At 48.7% G+C, this 26912-nt stretch overlaps 12 protein-coding genes across 12 annotated transcripts; 5 read left to right on the top strand and 7 right to left on the bottom strand.

Annotated features, from left to right (window-relative positions):
* Positions 1-961: 961 nt before the first annotated feature.
* Positions 962-2349, top strand: BO83DRAFT_405328 (L-lactate dehydrogenase; the record flags this gene model as incomplete). The annotated part of the gene is made up of 3 exons (XM_025533788.1): positions 962-1303; positions 1374-1867; positions 1935-2349. 3 exons carry the CDS (start codon positions 962-964, stop codon positions 2347-2349), a joined length of 1251 nt encoding a protein of 416 aa, XP_025392023.1.
* Positions 2350-2403: 54 nt separating this feature from the next.
* On the bottom strand, positions 2404-4237 carry BO83DRAFT_405329 (C6 transcription factor; the record flags this gene model as incomplete). Its single annotated transcript, XM_025533789.1, has 5 exons — positions 2404-3303; positions 3373-3591; positions 3633-3960; positions 4008-4143; positions 4186-4237. The coding sequence occupies 5 exons, from the start codon at positions 4235-4237 to the stop codon at positions 2404-2406; spliced, it is 1635 nt and encodes a 544-aa protein (XP_025392024.1).
* Positions 4238-5077: 840 nt separating this feature from the next.
* Positions 5078-5844, bottom strand: BO83DRAFT_413958 (uncharacterized protein; the record flags this gene model as incomplete). Its single annotated transcript, XM_025534530.1, has 1 exon — positions 5078-5844. The coding sequence occupies exon 1, from the start codon at positions 5750-5752 to the stop codon at positions 5078-5080; it is 675 nt and encodes a 224-aa protein (XP_025392025.1). The 5' UTR covers positions 5753-5844.
* Positions 5845-6054: 210 nt separating this feature from the next.
* BO83DRAFT_353174 (MFS transporter) lies at positions 6055-7875 on the bottom strand (the record flags this gene model as incomplete). The annotated part of the gene is made up of 6 exons (XM_025529028.1): positions 6055-6472; positions 6532-6975; positions 7026-7198; positions 7249-7273; positions 7322-7612; positions 7670-7875. 6 exons carry the CDS (start codon positions 7873-7875, stop codon positions 6124-6126), a joined length of 1488 nt encoding a protein of 495 aa, XP_025392026.1. The 3' UTR covers positions 6055-6123.
* A 345-nt stretch (positions 7876-8220) lies between these two features.
* On the bottom strand, positions 8221-9868 carry BO83DRAFT_454056 (cytochrome P450). Its single transcript, XM_025536938.1, has one exon. The coding sequence runs from the start codon at positions 9817-9819 to the stop codon at positions 8299-8301; it is 1521 nt and encodes a 506-aa protein (XP_025392027.1). The 5' UTR covers positions 9820-9868; the 3' UTR covers positions 8221-8298.
* A 4106-nt stretch (positions 9869-13974) lies between these two features.
* Positions 13975-16057, top strand: BO83DRAFT_330217 (cytochrome P450; the record flags this gene model as incomplete). Its single annotated transcript, XM_025528228.1, has 7 exons — positions 13975-14263; positions 14358-14670; positions 14772-15003; positions 15073-15363; positions 15420-15536; positions 15590-15753; positions 15817-16057. The coding sequence occupies 7 exons, from the start codon at positions 13975-13977 to the stop codon at positions 15980-15982; spliced, it is 1572 nt and encodes a 523-aa protein (XP_025392028.1). The 3' UTR covers positions 15983-16057.
* Positions 16058-16144: 87 nt separating this feature from the next.
* Positions 16145-18047, bottom strand: BO83DRAFT_454064 (multicopper oxidase; the record flags this gene model as incomplete). The annotated part of the gene is made up of 3 exons (XM_025536939.1): positions 16145-16564; positions 16628-17112; positions 17165-18047. 3 exons carry the CDS (start codon positions 18045-18047, stop codon positions 16238-16240), a joined length of 1695 nt encoding a protein of 564 aa, XP_025392029.1. The 3' UTR covers positions 16145-16237.
* Positions 18048-19671: 1624 nt separating this feature from the next.
* BO83DRAFT_374878 (tannase and feruloyl esterase) lies at positions 19672-21192 on the top strand. Its single transcript, XM_025530314.1, has one exon. It carries the CDS (start codon positions 19988-19990, stop codon positions 21035-21037), a length of 1050 nt encoding a protein of 349 aa, XP_025392030.1. The 5' UTR covers positions 19672-19987; the 3' UTR covers positions 21038-21192.
* Positions 21193-22069: 877 nt separating this feature from the next.
* On the top strand, positions 22070-22853 carry BO83DRAFT_454072 (uncharacterized protein; the record flags this gene model as incomplete). The annotated part of the gene is made up of 2 exons (XM_025536940.1): positions 22070-22157; positions 22234-22853. 2 exons carry the CDS (start codon positions 22070-22072, stop codon positions 22851-22853), a joined length of 708 nt encoding a protein of 235 aa, XP_025392031.1.
* A 514-nt stretch (positions 22854-23367) lies between these two features.
* Positions 23368-24781, bottom strand: BO83DRAFT_374880 (RTA1 domain-containing protein). Its single transcript, XM_025530315.1, has 2 exons — positions 24288-24781; positions 23368-24224 (listed from the first exon to the last, which is right to left on the bottom strand). Exons 1-2 carry the CDS (start codon positions 24562-24564, stop codon positions 23587-23589), a joined length of 915 nt encoding a protein of 304 aa, XP_025392032.1. The 5' UTR covers positions 24565-24781; the 3' UTR covers positions 23368-23586.
* Positions 24782-24983: 202 nt separating this feature from the next.
* Positions 24984-25977, top strand: BO83DRAFT_374881 (uncharacterized protein). Its single transcript, XM_025530316.1, has one exon. It carries the CDS (start codon positions 25146-25148, stop codon positions 25830-25832), a length of 687 nt encoding a protein of 228 aa, XP_025392033.1. The 5' UTR covers positions 24984-25145; the 3' UTR covers positions 25833-25977.
* On the bottom strand, positions 25917-26834 carry BO83DRAFT_130492 (uncharacterized protein). Its single transcript, XM_025526096.1, has one exon. It carries the CDS (start codon positions 26739-26741, stop codon positions 26001-26003), a length of 741 nt encoding a protein of 246 aa, XP_025392034.1. The 5' UTR covers positions 26742-26834; the 3' UTR covers positions 25917-26000.
* Positions 26835-26912: the final 78 nt, after the last annotated feature.

Genomic DNA, 26912 nt, shown 5'->3' on the forward strand with positions numbered 1-26912 from the left:
TGCTATATCAATAGATGACGTTTGTGCGAGAACGGTTGCTAAGATATTTTGAGATAGGGGGCGGTCAAATGCTCATGAGCACATATGATTCCTATATTGGAACGGAATATGACACTTCATCAGCTACCACCCAGAGTCAACTGACCTCACAGATCAAGCAGGTTCGGTCCTAAAAAATCTAGTTGACCTTTCTGGTGAAGCAGGAAAAGGCTGTGAGCAGTATAGATGTGTGGAGGCTAGCTCATATTTGATATCCCTTCATAGGGTTCATTTCAGCTGTAGCTTGACGTGTTGCGCGATGGTGAAAACCCGCGTCTGCTCCTGAACCATGGATAGCATACGGAGAATCCACAAGTAAATTGCAATGGACTAACTTGTGTATGCGCGTGTATGAAAGCAGATAGTGCCTCATTATCGGCTCATGAAATATACAAAACTGAATAACCAATGTGCAGTATGGTAAAGTCGATCGAAGACCACTATTCATTGCAACTCCCACGTAGATTTAAATAGATAAAAGTACTTTTATTTTTAGATTCACTCTTATTATCTCACAGGCATTGATAGTTCGAAAACTTACTACCTGACAAACGAAATCATCTCTGGAACCTGGAATCCACACCCTAAGATCCCAAATTTTTCTGACTCATCGGAAACCATATCCCGACAAGGCTATACTCGTGTTTCCCCTTTCCGAATGACGTATCTCTTGCAGTAAACTTCTCGCCCGAGAGATTGATAAGATGTCTCGGTAATGATCTCCGCCACTGGCAAATATGATTGGTGGAATAAGTTTTAGCGACGCCGACTCACGTTCTTACAAGTCTAGAACTATACCGATATACTACAAACTCAATTCCCAAACGAAAGAATATATAGCCGACGGGCGCACTCACATTCCTTTCATAGTAATATACCACAGTTTATCAATTGGTAAAGAATGACCAGTAGCGGATCAAATATGTGTACCATCACGCAACCCCCAGCCCTATCATCCATCCTCTCCGCGCAAGACTTCGAAAAAGCAGCCTCTCAATCTCTCACACCAAAAACATGGGCTTTCTACTCCTCCGCTGCGACAGATAAAATCACACATGAGTCAAACAGGACTATGTACGATCGCATTCTTCTCAGACCGCGAATCCTCCGCAATGTCACCTCTGTATCAATGAAGACCAATATTCTGGGCTGTCGCATGGATTTGCCACTGTTCATGAGTCCCGCGGCAATGGCGACGTTGGTTCACCCGGATGGTGAGCTTGCATTGGCGAGAGGATGTGCGAGGTATGGGGTTGGGATGTGTGTATGTTACCATCCCTTATTACTGTCGTGTCTAGCGGGTATGAAGTTAACAGAGATGACAATGAATGAAGGTCTCCACAAACGCAGCCTACCACCTCTCGGAAATAACATCCGCCGCAGCCAAGCAAACAAAGAATAACAACACCCCATTCTTCTTCCAACTCTACGTAAACAAAGACAGAGAGGCATCGAAGCGCCTTCTCCGCACCGCAGAGCTGAATGGAGCGAAAGCGATCTTCGTAACTGTGGATGCGCCCGTCGCTGGGAAGCGGGAAGCGGATGAGCGGGTCCCGCTGGATCCTCACGATATCCGATTTAGAACGCCGTTACCCATGAGTGGGGCGTGTATTGGTGGAAATGATGAGAAGGGAGGCGGGTTGGGGAGATCGATGGGACAGTATATTGATGCTGGTTTCACGTGGGAAAACTTGGCGTGGTTGAAGGAGAATACGTTTCTGCCTGTTGTGTTGAAGGGGGTGCAGACGGTGGAGGATGCGTTGTTGGCGGTGGAGTATGGGGTGGATGGGATTGTGGTCAGTAACCATGGGGGAAGGAGCTTGGATACGTGAGTCTCCTGTTTTCGTTGTTAGTGGAGGGTGTGTGGTGAGTCGTGCTGATTGTGATTTTGGTAGGTCTATTTCATCGATTGCTGTGTTGATGGAGATTCGGCAGAGTTGTCCGCAGGTGTTTGATCGGTTGGAGGTATTTGTCGACGGGGGTATTCGGCGGGGAACAGATATAATCAAGGCTATTTGTTTGGGTGCGAAGGCCGTTGGTATGGCAAGGCATTTCCTATACAGCTTGTGTTACGGACAGGAGGGGGTGGAGAGGTTGATTGAGAGTATGTTTTCCGTACCTGATAGTGATAAGGTGGGAATGCTGACGGTCACAGTTATGAGAGATGAATTAGAGACGACCATGAAATTGTTGGGGATTACGGATCTATCACAGGCTCATCTGGGCCTGTTGAACACATTAGATGTGGATTATTTGATTCCAAAGCAATCTGCGTCGTTGAATGGCGAGCCAGCCAGGGCACGCTTGTAACCGCAGGGTCTTCAATTCGAGCTACAAAGAAAGAGCTGGTAGTTAATGATGCATCTAGATTATTTCCTGTCTTTCAAACCAGTATGGCAGTAGGTGATTGAAGCCAATGCCGAATGTTCCATCAGGATAACTAGCAATAGACGCATCGATGTCTGTCAACGGGTACTGTAGCAGTTGGCCCCATCCGTGTACTGGTACCTCGCTAGTGCTAGCCCAATGCAAGTCAGAAAGCATCTGCAACATGTTCATCAAACTCGTGCCCACGATATTACACGTATGCTCCTCGTTGAGATCGGCACCTTTTGTAAGCAGACACCGGGCTACGCGTAGTCCAATGTGGACAATGCGCCCAGAATCAATAGGCAGCTTGAGTTGAAAAATGTCACCTGTAGCGCTGCCCGCCAGGCCCATATTTAATCCGACAATTCTTAGAAGAAAGGAAGCACAGAATCCCACCATCTGATGAATATTAATGGGAACATAGCGGAGATTCAACGAGAGATCACTGTCAGTCCCTATGACGGACAGTACTCTTATAGCCGCGTCAATTGCAGCACGCGCAGTACGGCAATGCTCAAATGTCCACGCTTCGAAATTCGTCGGACTATTATCATAAGAAAAGATCCCACGAAAGGCCAGAGAGTAGAGCTGAAACTGAGCAAAGGCGTGAAACACGTTTTTAAAATCCTGGGGGAAAGAAGAGTGAGGGTGGTCGGTATGGAATGTTCCAGTCGGATACTTCTGCAGGCATCGCTTAACTGCGTCTTCTAACGCGCGTATTGTCACCATATCATCCTTTTTCAGTGGATATCTGCAATCTGTGTAGAAGGTCGCATGGGCATTTGCCAGAGTATCGAAGTATAGAGCGAGGGCGATTAGCCTTTGGTCTTCGTCACTGGCAAAATCTGGACTGGGAATCCGCGTCATATCCCAGATCGGCTTGTATTCAACGTCCTATGGAGGACAACCACGCCCAGTGGTGAAGTATTGGCCGCATATATAGGCGAGACACCACAGCCGAACCTGTTCCATATCAGCTACCTCGCCCCGCATGTACCGATAGAAGGCTTCATCTAGGCTGAGCTCGCTTGCAATGCGAATGGCCTCGCTAGAAAGCTGCTCCCCCATATACTTGAAGTAGAATGCACCAATGCACAAGGCGCGAACATCGTCCAAGCTATTATGGTGAGGATCCATCAACCTCCGCATGAGGGAGAGAGATACAAAGACTTCGTGGCATTTCTCGTATATTTCTGCTCGATCCGCGCAAGTAGTGCAGCGACAGAAAGGATGGCTGCCGTTAGCATCGCCGATGACCTGCGGGTAGAGTCCAGAGTCTTATGTTGCATGAGAAGCCCATCCCATAGAAGCGGATTAACACATGTAGTAAACATGTTGAACAGATCTTCTGCCTCTTCTAGGGAGACAACACCATCTGAGATGAGATCACTTTCCGTTGGGGCTGTACTACCTCCGGATCCTGATTCGATGCGGAGATTTCTCAGACGGATAACTGCATCAGACAGGGACACTGCGCCAGGTGTATTCCTCAAGAAAGTGGCGATTTCTTCTCGCAGGTCAGCGACCTCATCGATAAGTTTGTCTTTGGATCTACATTTGTCAGTGAGAATTGTGGGATATACGTGGCTGTGGCATACTCTTTCTCATCCTTAAGGCGTTGCACCATTGCAAAATACGCATCGCACTCATTGAGCCCATGACGCGAGCATCTAGTACAGGCGGTCTCTCCTTCTTTAACCCTGCAAGTCTTTCCACGGATCGCACAGCTTCCACCTGAAGGAATTAGCTATTGTATGGAAGGTGGAGATAACTTACATGCGGTGCGTGCGCCGGGAGGGCCAGCGACCTCTGGTTGCGTTGTCTCCATTGCTACGGCAAGTGTCAGTGCCACAACACTTGATGGTTAAGTTATTTACCGATATATGATATTCTCAGATCAGAAGGTAAAAGGTTGTTTATGAGGAAGACCAAGGAATCAGGATTAAATGGCTTTATATAGCCATGGTCATGACTCGATAAGATAGAAATAATAGTTCTTCTTGACTGGAGATTCCGATGAGACTGGTGTTGCTTCCGAAAGTGCAAACTAAGATGCAATGTAGAATTTCCAATGTGAATAGATATGGCAGAGATTGTAAATGCATATCTAACATTCTGTTATACGATAGTGGCCTATATACTCGGCGGATACCGCACATGGGTGCTGTTGTAAGCTGATATATTCTTACTGTCCGAGATAACAAATGTTTCCACTGACTTCTAGCATCTACAGAGTATCTCATGTGTGGAATAGACCCGAAATTGCCGAAACCGATCGGAAAAGACGGCATGGTAGGTATCATATCTCACATCTCGGTATCTGCAGTTATCCCTCCGCCCCATATATGGGATGTGCCTGCTTTTGCTATTTTATGTACTTCAACACCAATGAATCACGCATGGCAGGATAAGCAATAATTTCAACAATAAACAATGTCGACGAACGTAGGGAGAACAGTGGAAGTTTCCACAGACCATACTGAAACGCACGAGGATACTTTCTCTCCAACCTATCTGATTAGAAAGAGTGTTTTCAGCTGTGAGAATTGTGGAAATTACAATGCTTTGCAACTGCAGAGTCCAAAGAACAATCAGACACAAACTAAGATATCATCCCTTAGTCACCCAATCCCTTTGCAACCATCCAATATGACAGTCAATACATAGCTCAAACCAACACTCCCATCATCACAACCCCCAAACCCCATCCCCATCCCCATCCTCCAACCTCAACCCTTCCTCCACCACTCGAACTCCCACTCCCACTCCCTCCACCCCCACCCCCAGCCGTCTGCGTCGCAGCAGCCAACTTCTCCGCCCCAGCCGTAACAGTAACAGGCATATACCAAATCTCACCTGACCCATACGACGTGCCGGAAGTAACCACAGACGAGGAGTTCTGCCCCCCACTCACAGTCCCATAGTACCCGATAGTGACAGAGCACGACGCGGCCTGCGTCGAGGAGGTGATATTGCACGCGTTACTCTGGGAGGTTGTCACTGTAAGGCCGTTCGCGGAGCCGATGAAGGAGCCGTGCTCGACGTACGTGGAGGGCGCTGCGGTGATGGTGTAGATGGATGGGATGGGGCATGCGCCGTTGCAGGTTACGGCGAGGATGGTGGTGGAGGATGAGGCGGAGATAATGCTCGCGTCGAAGGTGGCGAGGGTCGTTGAGGGAGTTGGGGTTGTGGTTTGAGAGGTTAGTGAGGTGGGAAGGATGTTGAAGATTTGGATTGTGGTGGAGGAGGTGGATGAGATTGCGGATGAGAGGGTGGTGGTCGTGGTGGAGGTTTGGCCTAGGGTATAGCCTACTAGTGGGAGGACTATGTGGAGGAACTTCATTCTGAGGATTGTGGAAATGTTGTGGAGAAAAAAAAGGGAGGTGGGTAGATGAGTTTTGCGATAAGCTATTAGGATAGTCTTTGATATTTAAGTACATTATTTGTGGGATATTTGGAGCTGGATCATAAGATCTTTAGCAAATAGAGTACAGACTAGTCCACGTCATGTCAATGAGCTTATCTCACTCTTGGCCCATTAAAGCTTCATTGGCAAGAATGTTGGAGCCTACGACACGAGCTGCAGAAGTAGTTGGTGGTGCGGCATTTCAATCTGTCCTGTGTTGCAGATGAGGTCATCCCCATCGTCATCTGATCGCCTTCGACCTCATCTAATCTTCTAAAACATCTTAATGACATTACCCAAGAGCAATCTTAAAGAATATATCTAAACCCAGCATTCCGAGCTTCCAAATTATCAACCTCAGCTCCTCCCCTATCTTGTTCGGCCGCATCCAGCGCCTTATTCATCCTCAGATGCACAGCACGAATGACAAAAGCAATAATGGCAACAAGCAGGGCTATCCCTGCCGTAGCACTGCCACCGGCGATATATCTTGGCCCTGATGACGACGGCCACATATAGCTTCCATAAATGGACGCTGTGTTGCCAATCATATTTGCCGTTGCGATTGCAGCCGAGCGTTTTACCAGCGGGCGGGGGAAGGAGTTGGCCACCCAGGCAATGATAATTTGATAAGCGGATACGGCGCCCATGGGCATTCTACATTATCAGCATTATTAGAAGCTAAAGATGATACAAGAGGAAATGGGGATTCTTACAAGAACATGCCAAAAAATCTCGCGCCAATGTTCGTCGTAGCAGTGCAGATGATGCATCCCACCACACTAACGAGCATCAACAGGATAATATGTATTCCGCGATCGTTTGTCTTTCCCGATGTCCATGTCACGAAAAGAGATACCAAGAAGGTAGCGATCCAAACAGGGGCAGTTATTAGCAAAGTCTCGATATTTCCATAGCCGAGGGTCTCAACGATGGTGGGGAAGAAGTATTGGAAGTTCTGCGATAGGAGCGACGTATGCTGGAGTAGGATGAAAAGATAGATTCGCTTATCTGAGAACACTAGATAAAGCGCTTCTTTGACGTTGCTCGATGTAGCTTCGTCTGCCTCTCCAGCATCGTGGATGAGTCGCCATTGCGCGTACAGCTTCTCCGTTTCGTCGAGCCATGGGGTTGTGGCGGGGTAGTTGGGCAGCAGTAGTCTATCAAGCCCAAGGTCAGTATGTTAGATTTTTAGTAGTGGGCAACTCACGTTGATGTCAGTGACACTCCCACAGTAATGCACCCTTCGATAATAAAGAGCCATCGCCATCCTGCTATCCCATGCGCACCATCCAAGTTTCCCAGCACTCCAGCTCCAATCAGGCCACCAAACGCATTCGCTAGAGAGCTTCCGGCATAAAACCACGCAATGCGATGACTCAGCTATATCGGTCAGTTCAACATGTTATAGGTCAGACAGGCCTAATGCCTACCTCTTGTCTAGTATACCAACTCGACCTGTACACATTAGCACTGCACAAATGGGCTTATTGTTTCACAACCTACATCAGCATGATTGCACCCGGAAAGAATGGCGCCTCCACAAAGCCAAGGAAGAAACGAGCAAGGACCAATCCTGTGAATGATTGTGTTGCAGCCTGACAGGCCGAGATGACACCCCAGATAGCCATTGATGTTCCCAGGAATAATGACGGTCGCACGCGCGTAAGAAGGAGGTTCGACGGCAGCTGCATGAGGAGATACCCGACGAAGAGGATACTCGTGGCTAGATTATAGTCTGTTCCTTTCATTCCGAGGTCTTGTTCGAGAGAGCCTAGTCGGGCCTGTGAAAGATTACTGAGACACGGTTAGTATGTATACGTTTATTATGTCAAAAGCTGAGAAGACACGTACTTTCTGTCGAGGAAGTTGAGCAAATACATCACCACAAGAAAGGGAAGAAGATGAATGTCCACTTTTCGAAGGAGCTGCTTGGTCATCTTCCGATGCCATTCGGGGCTCTTGGCGACGTATGTCTGATAGATGGCATCTTGGGTTGATTCTTGGATCTTGCCCGCATGCTCGTGATACTCAGTAAATGCCTCTGTCGGCTTAGACATTGTCGAGCTTCTTGTGCAGTGCAATGGAGGGAGATCCAGAGGTACTATCCTTCAAGCGAAGAAAAGAACGGCGCTTAAATATCGGAGGATGTCCGTCACCCCGCATTTGCGGGGGCGGGGAGGGCTCGGGGTAGCTTACCCCGGATCTGCATGGACCACCCTATACAGAGTTCAGGGCATGGCTCTGGACCATAACGGCAAGATATCGTGTTGATACTCCTTGCAGGAGTCGAGTTGAGCTTCAGGGAAGAGTACGGGCGGGCTCATAATCACCAATTTTGGTGGTCAACCACAAGTCGTTAGGTGAAACATCGAATTGAAATCAAATGATACTTTGCTATATACCAGACCCCTATCAAGCAATCGATGGTCATGAGCGAAAGGCTTCTTCTTGAACACCACAGGCAAATTCAAGTGAGAGCATTAATAAACCCTAGCCTTGAGCTTGCACATAAGTGGAGGTTTCGCCCACAGGTTGTATGACTTCTGATTATGCCACTCCCGACTCTCCTCACACAATTCGATGTCAAAGTTCCATAGTACTCTGGCAAAAATCACACGCATTTCTGCATAAGCCAAGTTCCGACCTATACAATTGCGGGGACCAATTGAGAATGGCTGCAAAATTTCCCGATTATCATGATAGAACGGCGACGACGGATCATTCTTCGATTCAGGCAACCAACGTTCGGGAATAAATTCTTCGGGTTTATAGAAATTAAGAGATGACCAGTATGCAGCAGACTGATGAACAGATACTCTGGTCTGAAAGGTATTAGCATTGTTTATTTCACTTTTCTGAGTGGGACTTGCCTCTTTGGGGAGGAGATATCCCGAAATTTCAGTAGGCTGGTCTGGTATGTATCGCTGCAAATGGCCCGCAACAGGTGGGTACATGCGAAACGCCTCATCGATACATGCCAACATGTACGGAAGCTTAGCTGTAGCATTGTTGACGGTGATATCTTCCTCAGTCTTCATGACAGATCGCACTTCGAACTTGACTTTCTCCATTTCCTTAGGGTGTTGTAGCAACCAGTACGTCAGCCCCGACAGAAGTGTTGCTGTGGTCTCACTGCCAGCAATGACAAGGATGCTTGCATTGGCTGCGAGTTCCTCATCAGTCAGCCCGTCCTTGTCGCCGCGGTGACGAAGCATGGACTGCATGAAGTCCGCTTGGCCACGGTCTGTCTGATCGTGCAACCGTGTCTGTACTGTATTCCAGCTATATTCATCCTGTCTTCTTTTCGCCTCCAGGAGGTGTTTTGGTAGGAAGCGCTTCAGGGCGTTGAACACCATCGGATAATCATCTTTGAACCTAGCGAATGCTATGGCCTTAATGAACTCAAAGATAGTCGATACCCAGTAGTGGTACTCTTTTGAGTCCAGTCCTCCGAATGACTGTCCAAACGCGAGGTCTCCAATCAGGTCGAATGTTGTAAGGTTGTACCACTTCGCCATATCCACGGCTACTTCTGACTCAGCCATGCTGTGCAGCTTATTGATAAGCTTGTCGACGTACTCCATGATGAACGGTTCTTGGGCTTGAAGGCCCTTAGCGGAGAAAGCATGGGATATCGCCTTGCGAAATCGAGTATGATCGGAGTCATTTGCACTGATAATGTCCTTAGGATTGCTCGCTGACCCTGATACCTTGGGCAACTGCCGATGTCCGTGGCCGTAAATGTCTTTCCATGCCTGAGTGGTGATGAAGGAAACCTCATTCGGGGTGAAGCGGACGACCCCACCGTACCTCTTGTGGAGTGCTCGCATGTCCCTATCTAGTACTCCTCTCATGTTTGAGATGTAGCGCAAGATGGGAAAAGCCAGCCATAGCTTTGGTCCGGGGATCCGACGGAGCGGATGTAAGTAGATGTTCCAGATGGCAGCACAAATGGTGTACGCGAGGTACGATATCCCAACAAGAGCCAGAACGGTAGGCATGATGTCTCAAATGAAGGCTTTGATTTGGTTGTCATGCATGCTGGGGGGCCGGGGTGAGGGGCGATTATAAGTCTTCGGGTCGGTTGCACCTGAGCTGCAATCGCGAACATACTGGCGTCACGACGCCGTATCAAGCAGGAGGTGCGGGCAACAACATGAAGATAGAAGCGGGGTAAGTGTCGGACATACGTTGCCACTAAACCTAGGCGATGGGGCGGACGATGCTAGTTGATAGTGCCGCGATGATGCGGCATATGCGCCTGGCTCCTCCTGTTAGCACCAGCATTCATGATTCCTTCTGTTGTTTCAAACTCGTCCACTTGCTAGTCCTCTGGTTGACTTAAGTACTCCTTGTTCTCTTCACTTTCCGTTAAACCCAAAACCAAAATTGAGAAGGCTGTGAAGAGGCTGTTGAGAATCAAACGGCAGACTTGCAGCTGATGGCATCGATTGGACGCTGAGCTGCAGATAGAGTGGAGAGGCGATCTGCACGCTGTGTTACGGTCCGTCCGCGTCCCGCGTGCCAGCCCAATAGGAAACACCAGTTAATAATGTGAGAGGGGCAATGATAATTCCAGACGAGGGCGATATGCAACTCGGTGGCCGGATGCCTCGAGGCCCGCAACGGATACCGGAAGTTCGACTCTCGGGCTACCTAGCAGAGCCCTAGAAATTTCAATCGAACGGGGCAGCCTAAATGCACACGTATACACGAAACAAGAATAAACCCCTTAGGAGCTAACAGAATGATCGCCCTGATAAATTTAGGAGGAGCAATAAGCTCTGTAATAGACAAATCGGTACTGGGTCATTTCTGAATGGCTGATTCGAGAGACACGACTCCTTATTAGGGTGGAGACAGCTGTCAAGCTCGGACCCAGACACGCGCCTTCACCCGCTTCCTGGCACACCACATGTCCCTGAGCAGATGAGCAACAAGCAAGCACAAGATAACATGCCATGCACGTTTTAGCCATTGAGCTCAGCATGATAGAGAAGTAACTGGTATCAGTGGGTCTATTGCTAGCCAGCCACCACGCGTTAGTTTCCGTGCTCTGGCCAAAGTGTGTAACATGACCTCGATCTGAGGAATGACCCCGCTTTTTGTGAAATCATTTATGCTTCACAGGCATTCATAAGTCGGTTATGAGCAACGGTGGTGTGAATTACCTCCGATTCTGCATGCCACAGAAATATCTACATTTACCGCATAATGCGCTAAGCACATGCAGTTGCCAACACAAGAGAGAAAGTATGTATCATATTGACGAGCTGGCAACACAGGCCCACAACACTTGGTCATATAGATGTGTCTGTTAGTTGTTCTCACTTGATGTGGATCAGAATATAAACCCAACTGAGTCGTGTCGCATTCGGGCGCCTCGTAACGGCCTTTCGATACATGACAACATGGAATCAATAATCTCGCCCACTTCACTTTGTCGGCGTAAAGTTGATATAAGGGAATTTGAGTCCGGTGCTATCTCAGAAATGTGTGTGGAGCTTGGGTTTCTAACTGGAATAGGCCACGAAGTGCTGCCATAATTAGGAAAGTCCGAATTGTTATCTTCACGGCAGCATCCACGACTGGTGCAAGTGGCTTTGGGCAGTATTTTACAGTTGTTTGTTAGCTGCAGAATTTCCTTGCTGCCAACCCTTAGTACCAGCGGAAAGCGCGCTTTCAGATTGAAGTCTTAGATCAGCGGCACCCACAGCGTGGTGAATGCGATTCTCCCATTATGCTCGAAATACGAGTCGCGTATCCTAGCACAATCATAATTCCACATTTGTAACGGAGAGGACGGCATAAACGCGGTACATTTTGGGCCTAGAACGCCCCGTGACACACGTCATCGGGTACAAGAATCTCCACAAGTGCGAAGAGTGTATGGTGAATATCGTCCTATTTGTACATCGGTAGGTTCTTCTTGTAGATGTATATCAAGGCCCTCATTAGCAGGTTATTGAATAATCGCAAGAACTACCTAAGGGTCAATAATCGCAGCGAGGAGATCGAGTTGCAGCGCAGATAAGCACTGAGTAGATGGTTGGGAAAATAGAGAGTCGCCGATAAACTGGGGCAACCATCAGTAGAATGTGAAGCTAGGACGTCGTCTATTGTTGAAGGTTCGCCGATGTCGTTTGTATTTATGCCATTAGAAACAGTGGGATTTGCTTTGGGTGTAAACCCAATTCGTCATCTTTATGGTTGAACTGGCTCCTGAGGCCATCCAGTGAGCAACAGCAGTTAGTCAGCGTTATATATTCCCCGAACTTATTCCTCAGACCAAAGGATCTTCGGATTTTCCTTCTCTCAAGACCATCGGGGACTAGCAGCGCGACATCCCCAAGTGCCCGCATTAAATGTGTGCCGAGATAGCCCGTTACCGATATACATGCCCACTCAAGCTTGGAAAGTCCGAACAAGAAGTATAACTTCTCCAAGTTCTAAGTTCTTATCTATCCCGCCTATTGTACACTATTGACTGTGTTTTGGCTTTTGATGTCTCGCAAATATGCGCGCCGGTTAGCAAATATATATCAGTGAATCGTACTTCTCGCTTCTCCCTAAAGAGTATGGTTGCCATCGTGTCAGGTTTCTGTTTCATGTGTGAAAACTGGACATTTCTAAAGTTAGGTAGGTGTTCATGCAAGAAGGACAGCTAAAGTATGAATATCATAACTAACCACGAGGATAGTGGTTAGAATAAATGACTTACGTAGTACTGTAACCGCCCGAAGTCGCCAGCCCATAATATCGGGATGGCAGGAGCCAAGACCATTTAGCCCTCTAACGGTTGGATAGACATGTAACCACAATTTTGTGAATCTGCTGCAGGACATCCGAGCGGAATGTAAGGCTTTTAGTTCAGTATAAGGAAATGAACCCAAATGATATGTCGGCCAATCACTTGATGTCAGCGTGCCTCCATACCTATCAATGAGGAGCTCAACTGTCGTGAAAGAGCATTGTGGGTGGGGGAGATTGTAGTCCGAGCGGAACAATTACTTAGCCCTACTGCCTAAGCTATTTCAACATGTGCGAACAAGATTTCCGCGGAATGAGCCGGTCACTTCGCTTGTCTGTGCGTGCGCACACACTGGGTTATGAAAGGTCTATAATTTCCCAGCACCAAGTAGTTACTCTTCGGCTTTGGCTGCTAGAAGTATTTATGTGGTGGGTCGATCGGTCTGTAATCCTGCTTTTCTTTTAGCGTCAAGCGGGGTCGGGCCTGAAGAACTTCTGATCGTCTCATCACTTTCCGTTTCCTAAAGTTCACCCGGCTCATCACGCCCCAGCCTGCGGTGACAAAATCAAGTACGAGCTAGCAAATCTACTGCAGGTACTATCTGTAGGAACTCTCTTTACGGTGGCGTGAGTGGATGCGGCCCAAAGCTACAGACTAAGAGAAACGGCTCGATAAGATACGTGTCCTGTCCTGAACTTCTGTGTTATATGAGGACCAATCTCCACCACGCCTTGAGTTATGCAGACATACACTCCATCACATTCGTGGCGCCTGCCTAGTATATGCACTTGCATGACAAAAAAGACGTGCTGTAAGGTCAAACGTGTCTGTGGGTCTTCTAAAGTAGGATAAACTGGATTTTGCATCCAACGGCTCTGGTGCCATAGGCCCCCAGTAGTTGGGTTAGTGCTCACCAGACGGCTCTCTGCCAGGCACAGAATAGCTTGAGTTCGGCGCGGACGGGAACCCTGCAAATTGGTTGCGGGCATTGTTGATGGCAACCATTTAGTTACAGGGAACAGTCAGTAAGCGGATACCGGTGTTTAGGCCGGGTCACTGTTGTTAACAAACCCCGCAGTTTGACATCTTATTGAATATGTTATTAATTCAGTACTTAGCTCCAGCTCTCTACAATTGAGGTAGAATAATTACTGTAGCCTGATTGGTTGGTATACAGGGTCTTTACTTTATCCGCAGCTCCACCATTGAGACTAGGGATGCGGACAAAATACCAGAACAACAAGCCGAGCGGAGTCTGCATCATGGGTTATCTCCGCTGAGTAATGCAAAGACAATCCACCCTTTCACCAACTGTAGGATCTATCACACAATATGCCGTTTATATAAATTCGTGGTGAGCCCTGGTCTTGCACTATCGAAAAATAGAACCTATGAGGAAGCCACGATGCCTCAGGCGGTTCAACTGACGTGGACCGATATGGCCAGTATGTACAAACACTTAATGGAGCAGGTGGCAGAAGCACCCGCATCCAAAGGGCTCGGTATCATTTGTACAGCCGCCGTAGCCACACTAATCATTGTCGCATTCGTCAAACGCTTATATCATCGCAACTGGCATCCGTTGTCACGCTTTCGCGGTCCTCCCGAGGCTGCTTCATCGCGACACTGGATCTACAGAGTGACCGACCGTGGCTTTCCCGAAGAGGACCTCGAAGAGCTTCACAAGAAGTATCGTGAGTTGCACCTAATCTTCGCGGCCTTTCATGATATTGCATGAAGTTTGGGTGTTAGGTAGTGCTAAGTCGGAATATCTCTAATCTCGGATAGAAACGCAAGCGCTACGCATTGGTCCGAACGAGCTACATATTACCGATGTTCACAAGTACAAGGTCATATATAGTCAAAGCAAGCCGTTCCCGAAGCATGCAGAGTTCTATGAAGCTTTCAACACACCCCATACAGTCTTTACCGAGATCGATGCAGGAATGCATAAAGAGCGCCGACGACTACTGAATCCCTTCTTCTCCCGAGCAGGTGTCTTCAAACTCGAACCCATCATCCATGAGAAGGCGGAGATTTTGATGAATAAGATCCGGCGACTTGAGAATAGCCACACGGTCAATGTGTATGATGCTTTTAGGTAAGTATCTTGATGAAGTTCCTCTGATCGGAACTTTACCATCGCATCCCTATCCCAGATAACCGAAGACATGGGCACAGCTGACATATTGGAATCGGAAGATGCCTTACAACTGAGGTTATCATGGAATTCGCCTTTGCGAAATCAGCAAACATGCTAGAAGAGAGCGAAACTACTTTTCAGTCTTGGTTCCTAGTCGCCTTCGACGCCGTTGCGCGAAGCATATGGAAGATGCAGGAGTGGCCAATCGCTCGGAAAGCCTTGGGGGTTGTCCCCATGAATGTCATTGGACTGGTGGATCCCAATATCGTCAATGTCCTCAAAATGTTAAAGGTAGGTTCTGAGCTAGTATGTTTCTGCCAGTCAACCATTTTATGCTAATGTCATGGGTTGTTTACTTAGTTTGCCGAAAGCTGTGTAGAACATTATGAGGTGCGCGGAAATACGACAACTCACCCTGTTGTATTCGAAATTCTATCTTCCCTGCCACACGACTACAAGGTCATCGAGGCACTTGACATCCTGATTGCAGGAGCTGACACTACAGCATCAACTCTCACTGCTGGTTTTATGCATATAATCTCGAACCCAACTATTTATTCCAAGTTAGCAGATGCTCTTCGAGCAGCGAACATCAGCGTGGATGATTCTCCGACGGCTCAACTTCAGGAACTAGAAAAGATCCCTTACTTGGTACGTATAAACACCTCCAACACACAAAGCTAATCCCCTCGCTAACCACCCGTTAGACTGCCTGTGTCAAGGAGTCTCTCAGAATCGCCATGCCGGTGCCTGGACGCCTGCCGAGAGTCGTACCCCATAACCTCGGCGAGCCATTCGTTGAAGGACAGGTCATCCCGCCCGGCGTAAGTTTTGTACCAGGTAATAAAATGCACATCTTCTTACTGACTCCCTGCAGACTATTGTCTCCATGTCAGCCCACACAATGCATACCAGCGAAGAGATTTGGGGTCCCGACGCCCGCGCCTTCAATCCCGACCGTTGGCTTCAGCCGGGAGCGAAGTCCCTGGAGCAGTATCTTTGTACATTCTCCAAGGGCGCTCGAATGTGCATTGGTCAAAAGTATGTTCTCCCGTTCGCTCCCCACTAGTACCTTATGCGATATCACTAAAGTCTGATGTGTAGTGTCGCATACGCCGAGGTCACAATTGTCATGGCATACTTGTTCAGAAACTTTGAGATCCAGCTCCCGCCTAATTTCCGTCCACCCGAGAGAAAGGATCTGTTTACCATGGAATATTCGAAACCTGGCTTACCTTTGAAGTTCTCCAGTAGAAGCAAAGCAATATGAAAGCGACCCACATGAATGATTTCCGTCCCGTGGTGAGGATCAGATTATGAGAGTGAATTGAGGATCGGATATAGGCGGTCTGGACAGCAAAATAAACTGCAGAGTAACAAGCTCTTGTACATGCAAAACTAGGTATTCCTATACAACTCCCAATATTCCCACCCGAGCCTCAGTTAAGTTAATGAAACATGTGGTATTCGGAAAGCGCTGTGAAGAAAAACTTTTTTATGCATCCACCTGGACAACTCATCCCGATTAAATGCCAGAATCATCCTCCTCAATGCTGTTAGCAGCCGCATATTTATCCCAGGCAGCACAGTTCTTCTCGAGCGCAGAAGTATCAATCATAGGCTCGAGCTGAGACATGCTCTCCACGAATTGCATCGCGAAACCCTCCGATTGGTGCCAGCCAATATGGCAATGCAGCAGCCACGCGCCAGGGTTATCAGTCTTGAATGCGATAACCAGATAACCGAGGGCGGGTAGCATAGCCGTGTCACGACGGGGTGGATTGTAGGTATTCAGAGTTGTGTTCGACGTGTAACTTCCATCGCCCTGGGCGAGGATGAAGAAGTCGTGTCCCTGTTGGGATTTATGTTAGCAATACAAGTAAAGCGAGCAGTTTCGAGGATCAGAAGAACATACGTGAAGATGAATAGGATGAGGAACATTGATGGCCATTTCAATGTCGACAATCACCCATTTACCGTTGCCTTCGACCTCAACAACGTGGGATGTGTTAGTCCATGAAGTGTTGCCGTTAGCGATCTGGAGCAGGGTCGGGTTGTTCCATTCTGCCTTGAACGTGGTCGGGCCCATGTACCACTTGTACAAGCCTGCACTGTTCATGATGACGTTCGCCTCGTTGTGGCTTGTGAAGCCGACGCCAGACGCGTCGATAGCAACCACCGGCACCGTGCTACTCAACGGCTCGTCGTAGCAGCTGTCAGTGTAGTTGTATGCTGTTGTTGTGGGAGTCACCACAACGGTATTAGGCTGCTCGTAGTGGAAGATTCCTTTGATGTCGGTATTTACAATCTCGGCACAGGCCTCCTGGGGAATGGCGCGCATCCAGAAGTCGGACCCGGCGTGGGCTTGGTTCGCCGTGACGATTACATCGTACCGTTGTCCTGCGGGTCTTAGTAAGTTTTTCTTCGATTGCTATGGAGCGGAATGTCTTACCAACACCGATGTTAAGAGATGTCGTGTTGTAAGGCTCGATGGGGACGAAATCCGCCGCAATGACGGTCAAGGTGTGATCATCGATCATGAATCGGAACAAGTTGCTCATTCCACCGTTGACAAGTCGAAGGCGGTAAGACTGGCCAGCAGTCACATTCATGAGGAAGCGCTCGCCAACAGTTTCGTTGTTCTCCTTGACCCAAATGTTCGTTCCATTGATCAAAGCAGTAGTCATCTTGGGCTCGCCATCTGTTTCAGCGGTGGAATACATCTGGTCGGCCGTGCGGTGTGACCAGTCCATGAGCCAAAGCACGCCAGCGTCGACATCGTAGTTCGAACTGGCAGGTCCGTTAATCACAATAGCACCGTAGATGCCATCCCATGCTTGCAGAGCAAAGTGAGAGTGGTAGTAGGTTGTGCCGTACTGCGTGGCGCGCCATTCGTAAGTGATGGATCCTCCAGGGGGCGTGGGACATTGGGTAATGGAGTTTGTGCCGTCTTGAGGGTTGGTGTGGTTTTGGCGGACACCGTGCCAATGAATGCTGGTTCCGTTGTTTTCCAGACCATTGTAGACATGAACTCGGACCCAGTCACCCCAATTGGCGTATATAGTAGGTCCTGGTGATGTTCCGTTGATGGTCAGGATGTTGCGAGGGACGCCGTCTGGAGCAGCGGTGGTGTTTCCCAGCTCCAACCAATATTCACGAACTACTCCGGTGTCTGGAGCTTCGGTATAGTAGTCAGTGTGAATGTCAAAATCGCACCACTGATTACGGGTTTGCGGTGTGTTGCCTGCACATGCTTGCGTAGAAGGAGAGGAAAGCCCGGCATAGGCGGTGCTGGCTGCGAGCCAGCCCGCTGCCAGGATGGTATGCAAATGCATTAAATTGAATGACAGAATATGAAAAAGATGCAAATGACTGATCGGAATGGAAAAGAGCGAATGGGATGTGAATTGACAGAGTTCAATGGCTCATGACAGCAGATTAAATAAAGGATCGTCCTGTCTACCCCCTATCTCGTTCTAGACGAACGATGGAATATTCAGAACCTGCTCCATTTTCCGTTCCCAATAATTGTACCGGTGATCGGCACACACGCTGCCAACAGTACGCATGCGCCATTTTTACCGCCATACATCGTCCTCACAGATTCCGATATTTACGAAGATGTCTGAATCAAAGATGAAGTGGACCTAGATAGTATTGAAATCAGCTAACCCCGAGACGAGATATTTCTGGGGAGGGAGTCAGGAGTGTAATACTGGGTTCGAGCGTCGAGCATACTTAGTCCGAAACGATGTCTGCAGAGTTGCGGAGTACCTTCGGTGGACCCAGCGGGATTACGTAGACGGGAGATGCGGAGGATACGCACTATGTAGACTACCGGTTGCGACGCGCTCGGAGCTATTGAGGCTCGTTCAGGAAAACCCTGAGACTGAGCCCTCGCATGTGAGTTAACTGATACAGTATAGTATCTGGTTGATGCCGAATCAGATTCGAGATCGATCATCTCGGTCTTGATCTTATCAAGCAGACCCGCTCCGACGTCGATCGTTTCCCTTCGTATGATAGGCTTAACCTGGAAAGGAGCCACTTTGCGAAAATGTGGAACGTCCCACTGGTCCCTGTCGGCATTAAGCAGGCATCAAAACTGCCATCCGATATACGGACTTCATCAATGGGCCGAGCTTAATTTCGCTAAATCCAGACGATGATTCGTTCCCTTGAACGTGACCGAAGATGGGGTGACCTTGCGAGTCCCACTCTACAAATACTACGACCTCGGAGTTACTGGTATGCATGCCAAGACGTCCGGCTACGAGTTTAGATTATCACATACAAAGTCCTTCACATTCAGAACCCTCAATTCATTTGGGTCTGCGGGGACGGGAGTGGAGTTAACCTAGTATACAAGACCGTCGGGACTTTGCGACATCCGGGACGCATCATGACACGGGAAGTAGTGGATGGAATAATTGTCTTTTGTAACAGTCTAATATATAGTCTAGTATTTAGAGGGTATTGAAGATGGGCTGACAGACCTACAGAGGTTGCAATGTTCAATTTCAGTTTCTCCTGATTTTTTTTCAGTTTTCCCTTTTGAGTATTGTTCTTCAAGTGCGTGATGAGATCTCACCATCTCTGGGCGGCGGCCCTTGCCATGACGGGAACGGTTCAAGCCACCACATTGCAAGATGTGTGTACAGTTTCCTTCGCTCGAAACTCATTGCCGGACGACAGCGTATATCCTGGCGTCTCAATTGACAGGTCTTCTGTGAGTGCAGCGGCAGCCTACAACATGTCGAGCACAGACCAAGTCTATTGGCCGGGCGCCACGTTCGACTACTGCAATGTGACCTTTGCCTACTCCCACTTGGGCCGGGATGACCGGGTGGTGGTTAGCTACTGGATGCCCGCTCCGTCGAAGTTTGCCAACCGTTACCTGTCAACGGGTGGCAGTGGATATGACATCACATTGGGAAGCACTTCCTTGCCCGGGGGTGTCATGTACGGTGCTGTGGCGGGCACAACTGACGGTGGATTTGGTGGATTTGAGAATGGCTCGGACGATGTGTGGCTTCTAGCCAATGGCACCCTCAATTACGAAACGGTCTACATGTTCGGTTATCAGGCTATCCATGAGCTGACCGTCATCGGGAAAGAGCTTACCAAGAAGTTCTTCAATACCTCCTCCATCTACTCTTATTACCAAGGTTGCTCTGAGGGTGGCCGTGATGGCTTCAGTTAGATCCAACGGTTTGCAGAGGACTTTGGCGGGGCTGTGACAGGTGCCCCTGGCTTCCGGTTCACTTTCCAACAAATGCAGCACATTTGGTCACCCGTTGTCGAGCAAACTTTGGACTACTATCCCCCTCCTTGTGAGCTTGAGAAGATTGTAAACGAAACAATCAAGGCTTGTGATGCCCTTGACGGCAAGAAGGATGGTGTTGTTTCGCGAACGGACCTCTGCAAGCTTCACTTCGACGCTAACAGCACGATCGGCGAACCGTACAGTTGTGGAGCTTCCTCTTTGACAACCTACAAGAGAAGAAAGCGATCGGAGACATATGCGCTCCCCGCCCAGAACGGCACTGTTTCTGCCCAAGGTGTGGAAGTCGCAAAAGAAATCATGCGGGGAATGCACGATACGAAGGGGAAGCAAGTCTACTTCTCCTACCAGCCAAGTGCGGCTTTCTCCGACGCGGAGACCCACTACGACTACGATACCGGCTCTTGGACCCTCGATATTACCGAATCAAACAGTGAATGGGTGGCGAAATACATTAATCTCCTCAATGCCACTGAGATGCCTACGCTCAAGAACGTCACTTATGACAACCTGAAGGAATGGGTCCGCATCGGCTGGCAGAAATACGACGACACTCTTCAGGCAACTTACCCCGATCTGTCCCCCTACTCCGAAGCGGGCGGTAAGGTGCTTCACTACCATGGTGAATCTGATTACACTGTTCCCACTGCATCGTTTGTGCATTACTACGAGTCTGTCCGTCGTATTATGTACCCTAACATGTCATCGAACGCAAGCTACGCCGCTTTGGGTGATTGGTATCGCCTTTTCCTTGTTCCCGGTGCGGCACACTGTGGCCCGGATGACTCCCAGCCCAATAGACCTTGGCCACAGAAGACGTTGGAGACTATGATCCAATGGGTTGAGGATGGAGTCTTCCCTGAAATGCTCAACGCAACGGTGCTGCAGGGTGAGCATGAAGGCGAAGAGCAGAAGCTCTGCGCATGGCCTCTTCGACCTCTGTGGAAAAACAATGGCACCACCATGGAGTGCGTGAATGATCCAGAGGGCATGAAGACTTGGGTCTATGAATTGATTGCTTTCAAGATGCCGGTGTATTAGAACGCTTATGAGAAAACTGGGCCTGGCTGTTCTTTCTTCTCCTGCATTCTGATCCTTCTATTTCTTTATTCCCGCATGTTGACCAGCTATTCAAAACTTCAGCTTGACTGGGGCCTGTATACATATTGATTATGTTTTATTGGGGACTAGTATGCCTTCTTTTTGGTTGGATACTTTATAGTTTCTCAACCTGCTCTGGCAAATCTTCTCTTCTTGTCTGTATGTCATGTCAGATTCCTTCATTCGAATGTTTTCTTTTTATCCAATATGAATTTATCCAGTAGTGTTAGTTTTAGTATCTCATCGAAAGACAGGATACCTTCGAATCATAGTAGTAGGATCAAAGCGCGATACACCAGTGAACCCCCGGGCTTCTTCAGTACGTTAGCTACATGCCTACAAACTTATCTGTGGCACAATCTTTATCCGGGCTATGATCTCGAGCAGTAAATGACACTAAGGTATACTATCTGGGGAAGTATCGTACACTCCAGGAGACTGACCCGGTTCAGAAATACGAGACAGGTTTGTTTGTGGCTCGGCAGAGATACCCGCGACATCAGTAGCGATGCAACACAGTGACTAGTGTAATCTGAGCATAATCTGTGCAGGCGACTCTTCCCCGCAATGTCCCCATGGGGATATTAGATCCGAGATTTTTGCCCAAAGAATTGGACAGAGTGGGGCGCTAGCACAGCGCATAAGCATTGGCGTGCACCCTGCCAATGTGGGCACTACTCTGGATGCAGAGTTGAGCCCATTCTCCGGGGCCCCAAGTTCCAATGACTGATATTTGCTAGTCAACCTATAGATCGGATGCTGGAGGTGTTGTTTTGGAATGACCGGTGCGCTTGGATGACGTGCCCTCAGATTGCTGGTTTTTCTGTTCGGGAAATTGTGGGGTGTTGAGTAATTTCAATAGTATAAATAGGTCCTGTCGACATGGCAGTGAAGAGTAGTCGAAAAAGTTATTCAATCTCCTATACCGAGAACAACTCCTTCTATCCCCCCGCTACACGCGATCAAGCTATCATGTTACCCAGCCCGAACAAGCTGTTTCTGTTAACAGCAGCATTATTTGGGCATGCCATTGCTCTACCAGCTACTGTAGATTACGACGGTGAGACCCTACCACACCAAACTTATACTAAATCAATTCCACCAGGACCCAAAATATTCTAACCCAACTCAATTAGTTCTCCCTAGCACCGGCTCCGTCCTCAACCTCGACGTCGCAGCCAGCAACATCACCTATACCGTGCAAGGCAATGACACTATCCACACCATAGCCGCCAAGTACAACGTCGGTGCCTGCGACCTCGCCCGTCTGAACGTCCTCTCCGACCCGAACTTCCTATACGAGAACGAGACCCTCCGAATTCCCGCCCGCGCTACCTTCCCCGATGACTACTCCTGCTTCAGCACGAACAACACCGACGCAACAGCTACATGCATCTACGGCGGCCCTCACGTGTATACCATCTTACCCGGAGATACGATTCAGAAGATCGCTAACGAAAGGTACAATATCACAACGGATTCGATTCTCAGCTTCACTGCGCAGACGGGCTACATTGCTGCTTTGAACCCCGGTATTTATGATGTGCTAGAGACCGGGCAGACGGTGAAGATCCCGAGTTGTGATAATTCGGCGTGCACGATGACGGACTTTACGTTTACGTATGGCACGTTGCAGGATTACGCTACGGCGTATAATGTTAGTGTGGGGCAGATTATGTCGTTGAACTTGGGGTATAATCATACGGATTATATTGCGCCATTGGGGGTTGTGTATGATTGTACTTTGTTGAATTGAGTTGGGGATAATGGGTTTGAATATATTTTTTAGGTGGGAGTATATATGGCGCTTCGTGTCAAATGAGCTAATTTCACAATGCTTGCGAGGTTCCCATGTTTGACAGATGTAGCCTGCCCTAACCATCCCAGACTGGCGAAATAATTAGATGATGCAGTATCTGCTCTACTAGGAGGGTAAGAATGTATTGCATATTGTATAGGTAACAGTTTACTTCTCCGTTACAAGATATGACAAGGGAAAAGGTTAATATATATGATCTATCTAGATCTCAAGAAGGTGGGTTGGCTCAAGTTCAAAGAGGTGGTGAAAGACCACGCAAGAAGAAGAGAAGACGAAGAATCAGCTGATACTTCAGTGGCTGGAGTGAATGTCTCAACAATATATATATATATATATATCATGTAGGGTTGTTGTGTACGTGTTTGTTGTGTAGCGAGGTCATGTTGGAATAGAGTATTGTACTGGCAGCAAAATTTATAGTCTATAGTCTGTGTACTCCAAATAAGGTCTCCGATATTCTAATCCGTATAGTGTCTTGCCTGGTGACGTTGTACTGCCTCGCCACCCGCAGGCTCCTTCACCCCTCTATCGTAGCCTTGTGTCAAGAAACGAGGATTATAATAGTTGTAGTCATACTCAGATTCGGGTGTTACTGATAGATCTAATAGAATTTCGAAGGCAAGGCTTGGTGGCCAACGCTAAATCCAAGACGGAGAGAAAGTGAAATGATCTACCCCATTAACCCAGAATTAGGGTCTTCATGCACTGGCTGATACTGATGATGCCCTTTCTTTGCATCTTGGCTTTCGCCCCCACGAAGCTGCACAAGTTCTGTGCTGCGATGCCTCCTAGCCTCCTTGAGCAACACAGCAGGATTCCAGACTGCCAACGCCAAGCTAGCGATAAACATGACCAGGGCATCCAGAATTATTGCGTAAATCTCGTGCGTAAAGAGATAGCCTTCCCACCCGTTCATCAGCTCCATGCTGCGGTAGATTCCCCGCGCCACCATGCACGTGCATGCAATCATTAGGGAAGAAGTGATTTTGCGCAGGGCTGGATTTTGCATGATCTGGTATACTGCACGATAGATCACGTACTCGAGTAATGTAGTAAAAACGCAGGTTGAGACAAGTTGCCAGATTATTCCTGCTACCATCGTATATGTACCGGGCCAGTAAGAGGTATGTGCGCTGAAGGCAGCACCAGCAACACCACCACCGACAGCCTGAAGAAGAAGACTCCAAAAATCGACCGTCATGAAAATAATCAGGTATTGTCTGGGCGTGAGAGGGGATTTATCTTGGCCAACTATGGATATCAATAGACCGAGAACACCATAGATACCGGCTGTCGTGAAGGCGGGGGCTGTAGTGGCAGTTGGTTAGTTGTGACCCATCAGTAGAGAAGCATTTTGAGGTATTAACGGACCCATTATCAGAGCAGCAAGCTGCATCTCCAGCAGTCGCACAGAGTATGGACAGCGCCAAGCTACTGTGCGGGCGAGCCACCCCGTGAACTCTCCGAAAGCCCCAAGCGAGAAGGCAAGACCTAGCCAGAGGTTCTTATACTTGAATGCTTGCCAGACATGGACGGCAAAGAGGCCTGCAAACAGGACCATGAAAATGACGCCCGCCACGATAGACGGTCGGTAGCCGAAGGGCGTGACAATATCTGGGTCGTATGGAAAGCATTGTGGTGTCGACATGGCATCCGCTGAGCGTTGTTCAATTTGCTTAGTGAGGAGACAAAATGGTGGCTAGAATGGTTAATGGGCAGATGTGCGAAATCGGGGTGAAGGATGGAATGGGATGAGGGTATAGAAGGGGGAAGATAGAAGGCAGTAGGATGCGCTTGTACCCAAGTCTCAGCCTGATCAAAGAAGGCCGCAAATTTGGAAGCTTATTGGACAGAATGTGACCGAGAGCAGGCAGCAGAATACACAGCCATGACACGCAAAGTTGGGCCCAAAGTCACTGAGATGGACTAGTGGCAGCAGGGGTTCAACCGCAAATATGGCTGTTGTATATTTAGCCCGGGTGGGGACAGACGGCGATGTATCACCATCCAACGCCACCCGCCAGGACGCTAGGCTAAAGCCCGCCCGGGATCAGATCCTTCCCGGTCCGGAATGATCCTCGTTAATAACATTGCCTCACAACACCAATAACCCAACCCTCGTCTGAATTGTCTTAAGCATCGTTCACGTCACCTTCCAATAATTCGAGGGACCGATTGAGCCACCGTAACTCCTGAAGTTCAGTTATGAGGTTTCTCTGTCTCCATGGCATGGGTGCCAATGCCCAGGTGCTGGAGATCCAGATTGCCGCCATTACCAGCTCTTTCCCTGAACATGAGTTTGTCTTTGCCGAAGGCCTAGAGCCTTGCCTTCCCGATCCGAAGGTCCAGTCCTTCCTTTCCGGGCCTTATCTCTGCTATTACTCATGTCCAACTCCAACTCAAATGCACGAGGCGTTTACCCTGATCCGAGAAGTCATGGATGAAGACGGCCCATTCGAAGGAGTCATTGGCTTCTCACAAGGGGCTGCACTGGCTGCGTCTATGATCCTCCAGCATCAGAAAGATAACCCCACCGCAATGCCACTCTTTAATCTCGCTATCTTTCTGGGCGCCAGTCTTCCATTTGATATGGACTCCAGCCTGGCTCTCCGCAGTATCGTCGCCATGCACCATCGACCAAATGGATATCCCGATGGCGCTGGTGACGACCCTCTCATCCTGCAGCAATATGATCCGCGAACGACAAACCTGCGTATAGAGATACCTACGCTGCATGTAATTGGAAGAACAGATCCATTTCGGCAGCAAGGGGAATTGCTGGTCGAGCTGAGTTCCGGGGATGCCATCCCAGTCGTCCATGATGCGGGTCATATTGTGCCTAGAGATATGGGCTCAACGGCCAAGATAGTACGATTGGTAGAGGGAATGATAGGCAGGGCTCAACACATATGCTGACGATATATGTTTCATTCCATGCTCTGCATCCGTACATATTTTCACCTAAGCTTATCTAAACGGTTTCCGATACGTTCTATGTGTATCTTTTTCTCGCTATTTGGCTACTTTGGCAGTTGGTGACTTTATATCATAATGACAATGGCCCTTCACGTGAGAAGTTCGCATTCATGCCTGGCTAACCAAGTCTTGAATCCACATCCGTAGGGCATCAAGCCGCCCCCTGGTTGACTCTAAATGATATATGGCATTTGGCTGCCAGGACGTAGAACCCTCCATGTTGAACTCCAGGAGCCGCCGCAGTTGCCCTAGGTGAAAGTCCATGACGGTGTACCGAACCAAGGTGTCTAGACGCCCGTATGTGTGCAGCCCGCGACCTGGGCTTGCGTGCGAGGAAGGAGATTGTTGGCCCGAGGAGAAGATGGGCAGGACCTCACGCTCTCCTGATTTGGTTTGCTCCAGAAGCGGCATGTCATTGATGGCGTTCTGTGCAAGCAGCTCGTAGATCTCAAGAACTATGAGCACCGCTGTAAGAGCTAGAACAACGGTTTCATTGCGCGACTGAAAACTGTAGAAGCCGCAGCTCTGTAGTCCTAGGCCTTGCTCAGATAGCGCTAGGGTGTGAATTATATCGCATAATGCAGACACGGAAAAGAAGACCGACTCCTGTTCAGCTCCAGAACATGGTTTGACACGTTTTAGAGCCTGGCTGTCTCGCGTGAGTTGAAACAGGAGAGGGGATAGTCGGTCGTACACCTCCAGTCGTGAATCAGTGACTGCAGACTGCTGGTGGCCCACGTTTTCAGGGCCTTGAAGAGGTTCCCGTGGCCCCATGGCACAGAGGGCCTCAACTTCAATCGGGAAGGTATCTTGTGAGTAGGAACCACCACCGATGTGGCCTTCAACCATAGGAGACGGCACGCGTCTGTTACTAAGAGGAGGGCCAAAGTGCGGATCGCTTGTTGATGCCGCCTCAGCTGGAAAAAGTGTCCTGCAGATGGTTAGGCTCTTTGTCCCTATCACCAAGAAAAAACAGCTTCCATGAGGGCTCACTGGAGTGGGACTAACTGGTCCGAAGAC

Source organism: Aspergillus eucalypticola, assembly GCF_003184535.1.
Source record: "Aspergillus eucalypticola CBS 122712 chromosome Unknown BO83scaffold_3, whole genome shotgun sequence".
Taxonomy (NCBI): Eukaryota; Fungi; Ascomycota; class Eurotiomycetes; order Eurotiales; family Aspergillaceae; genus Aspergillus; species Aspergillus eucalypticola.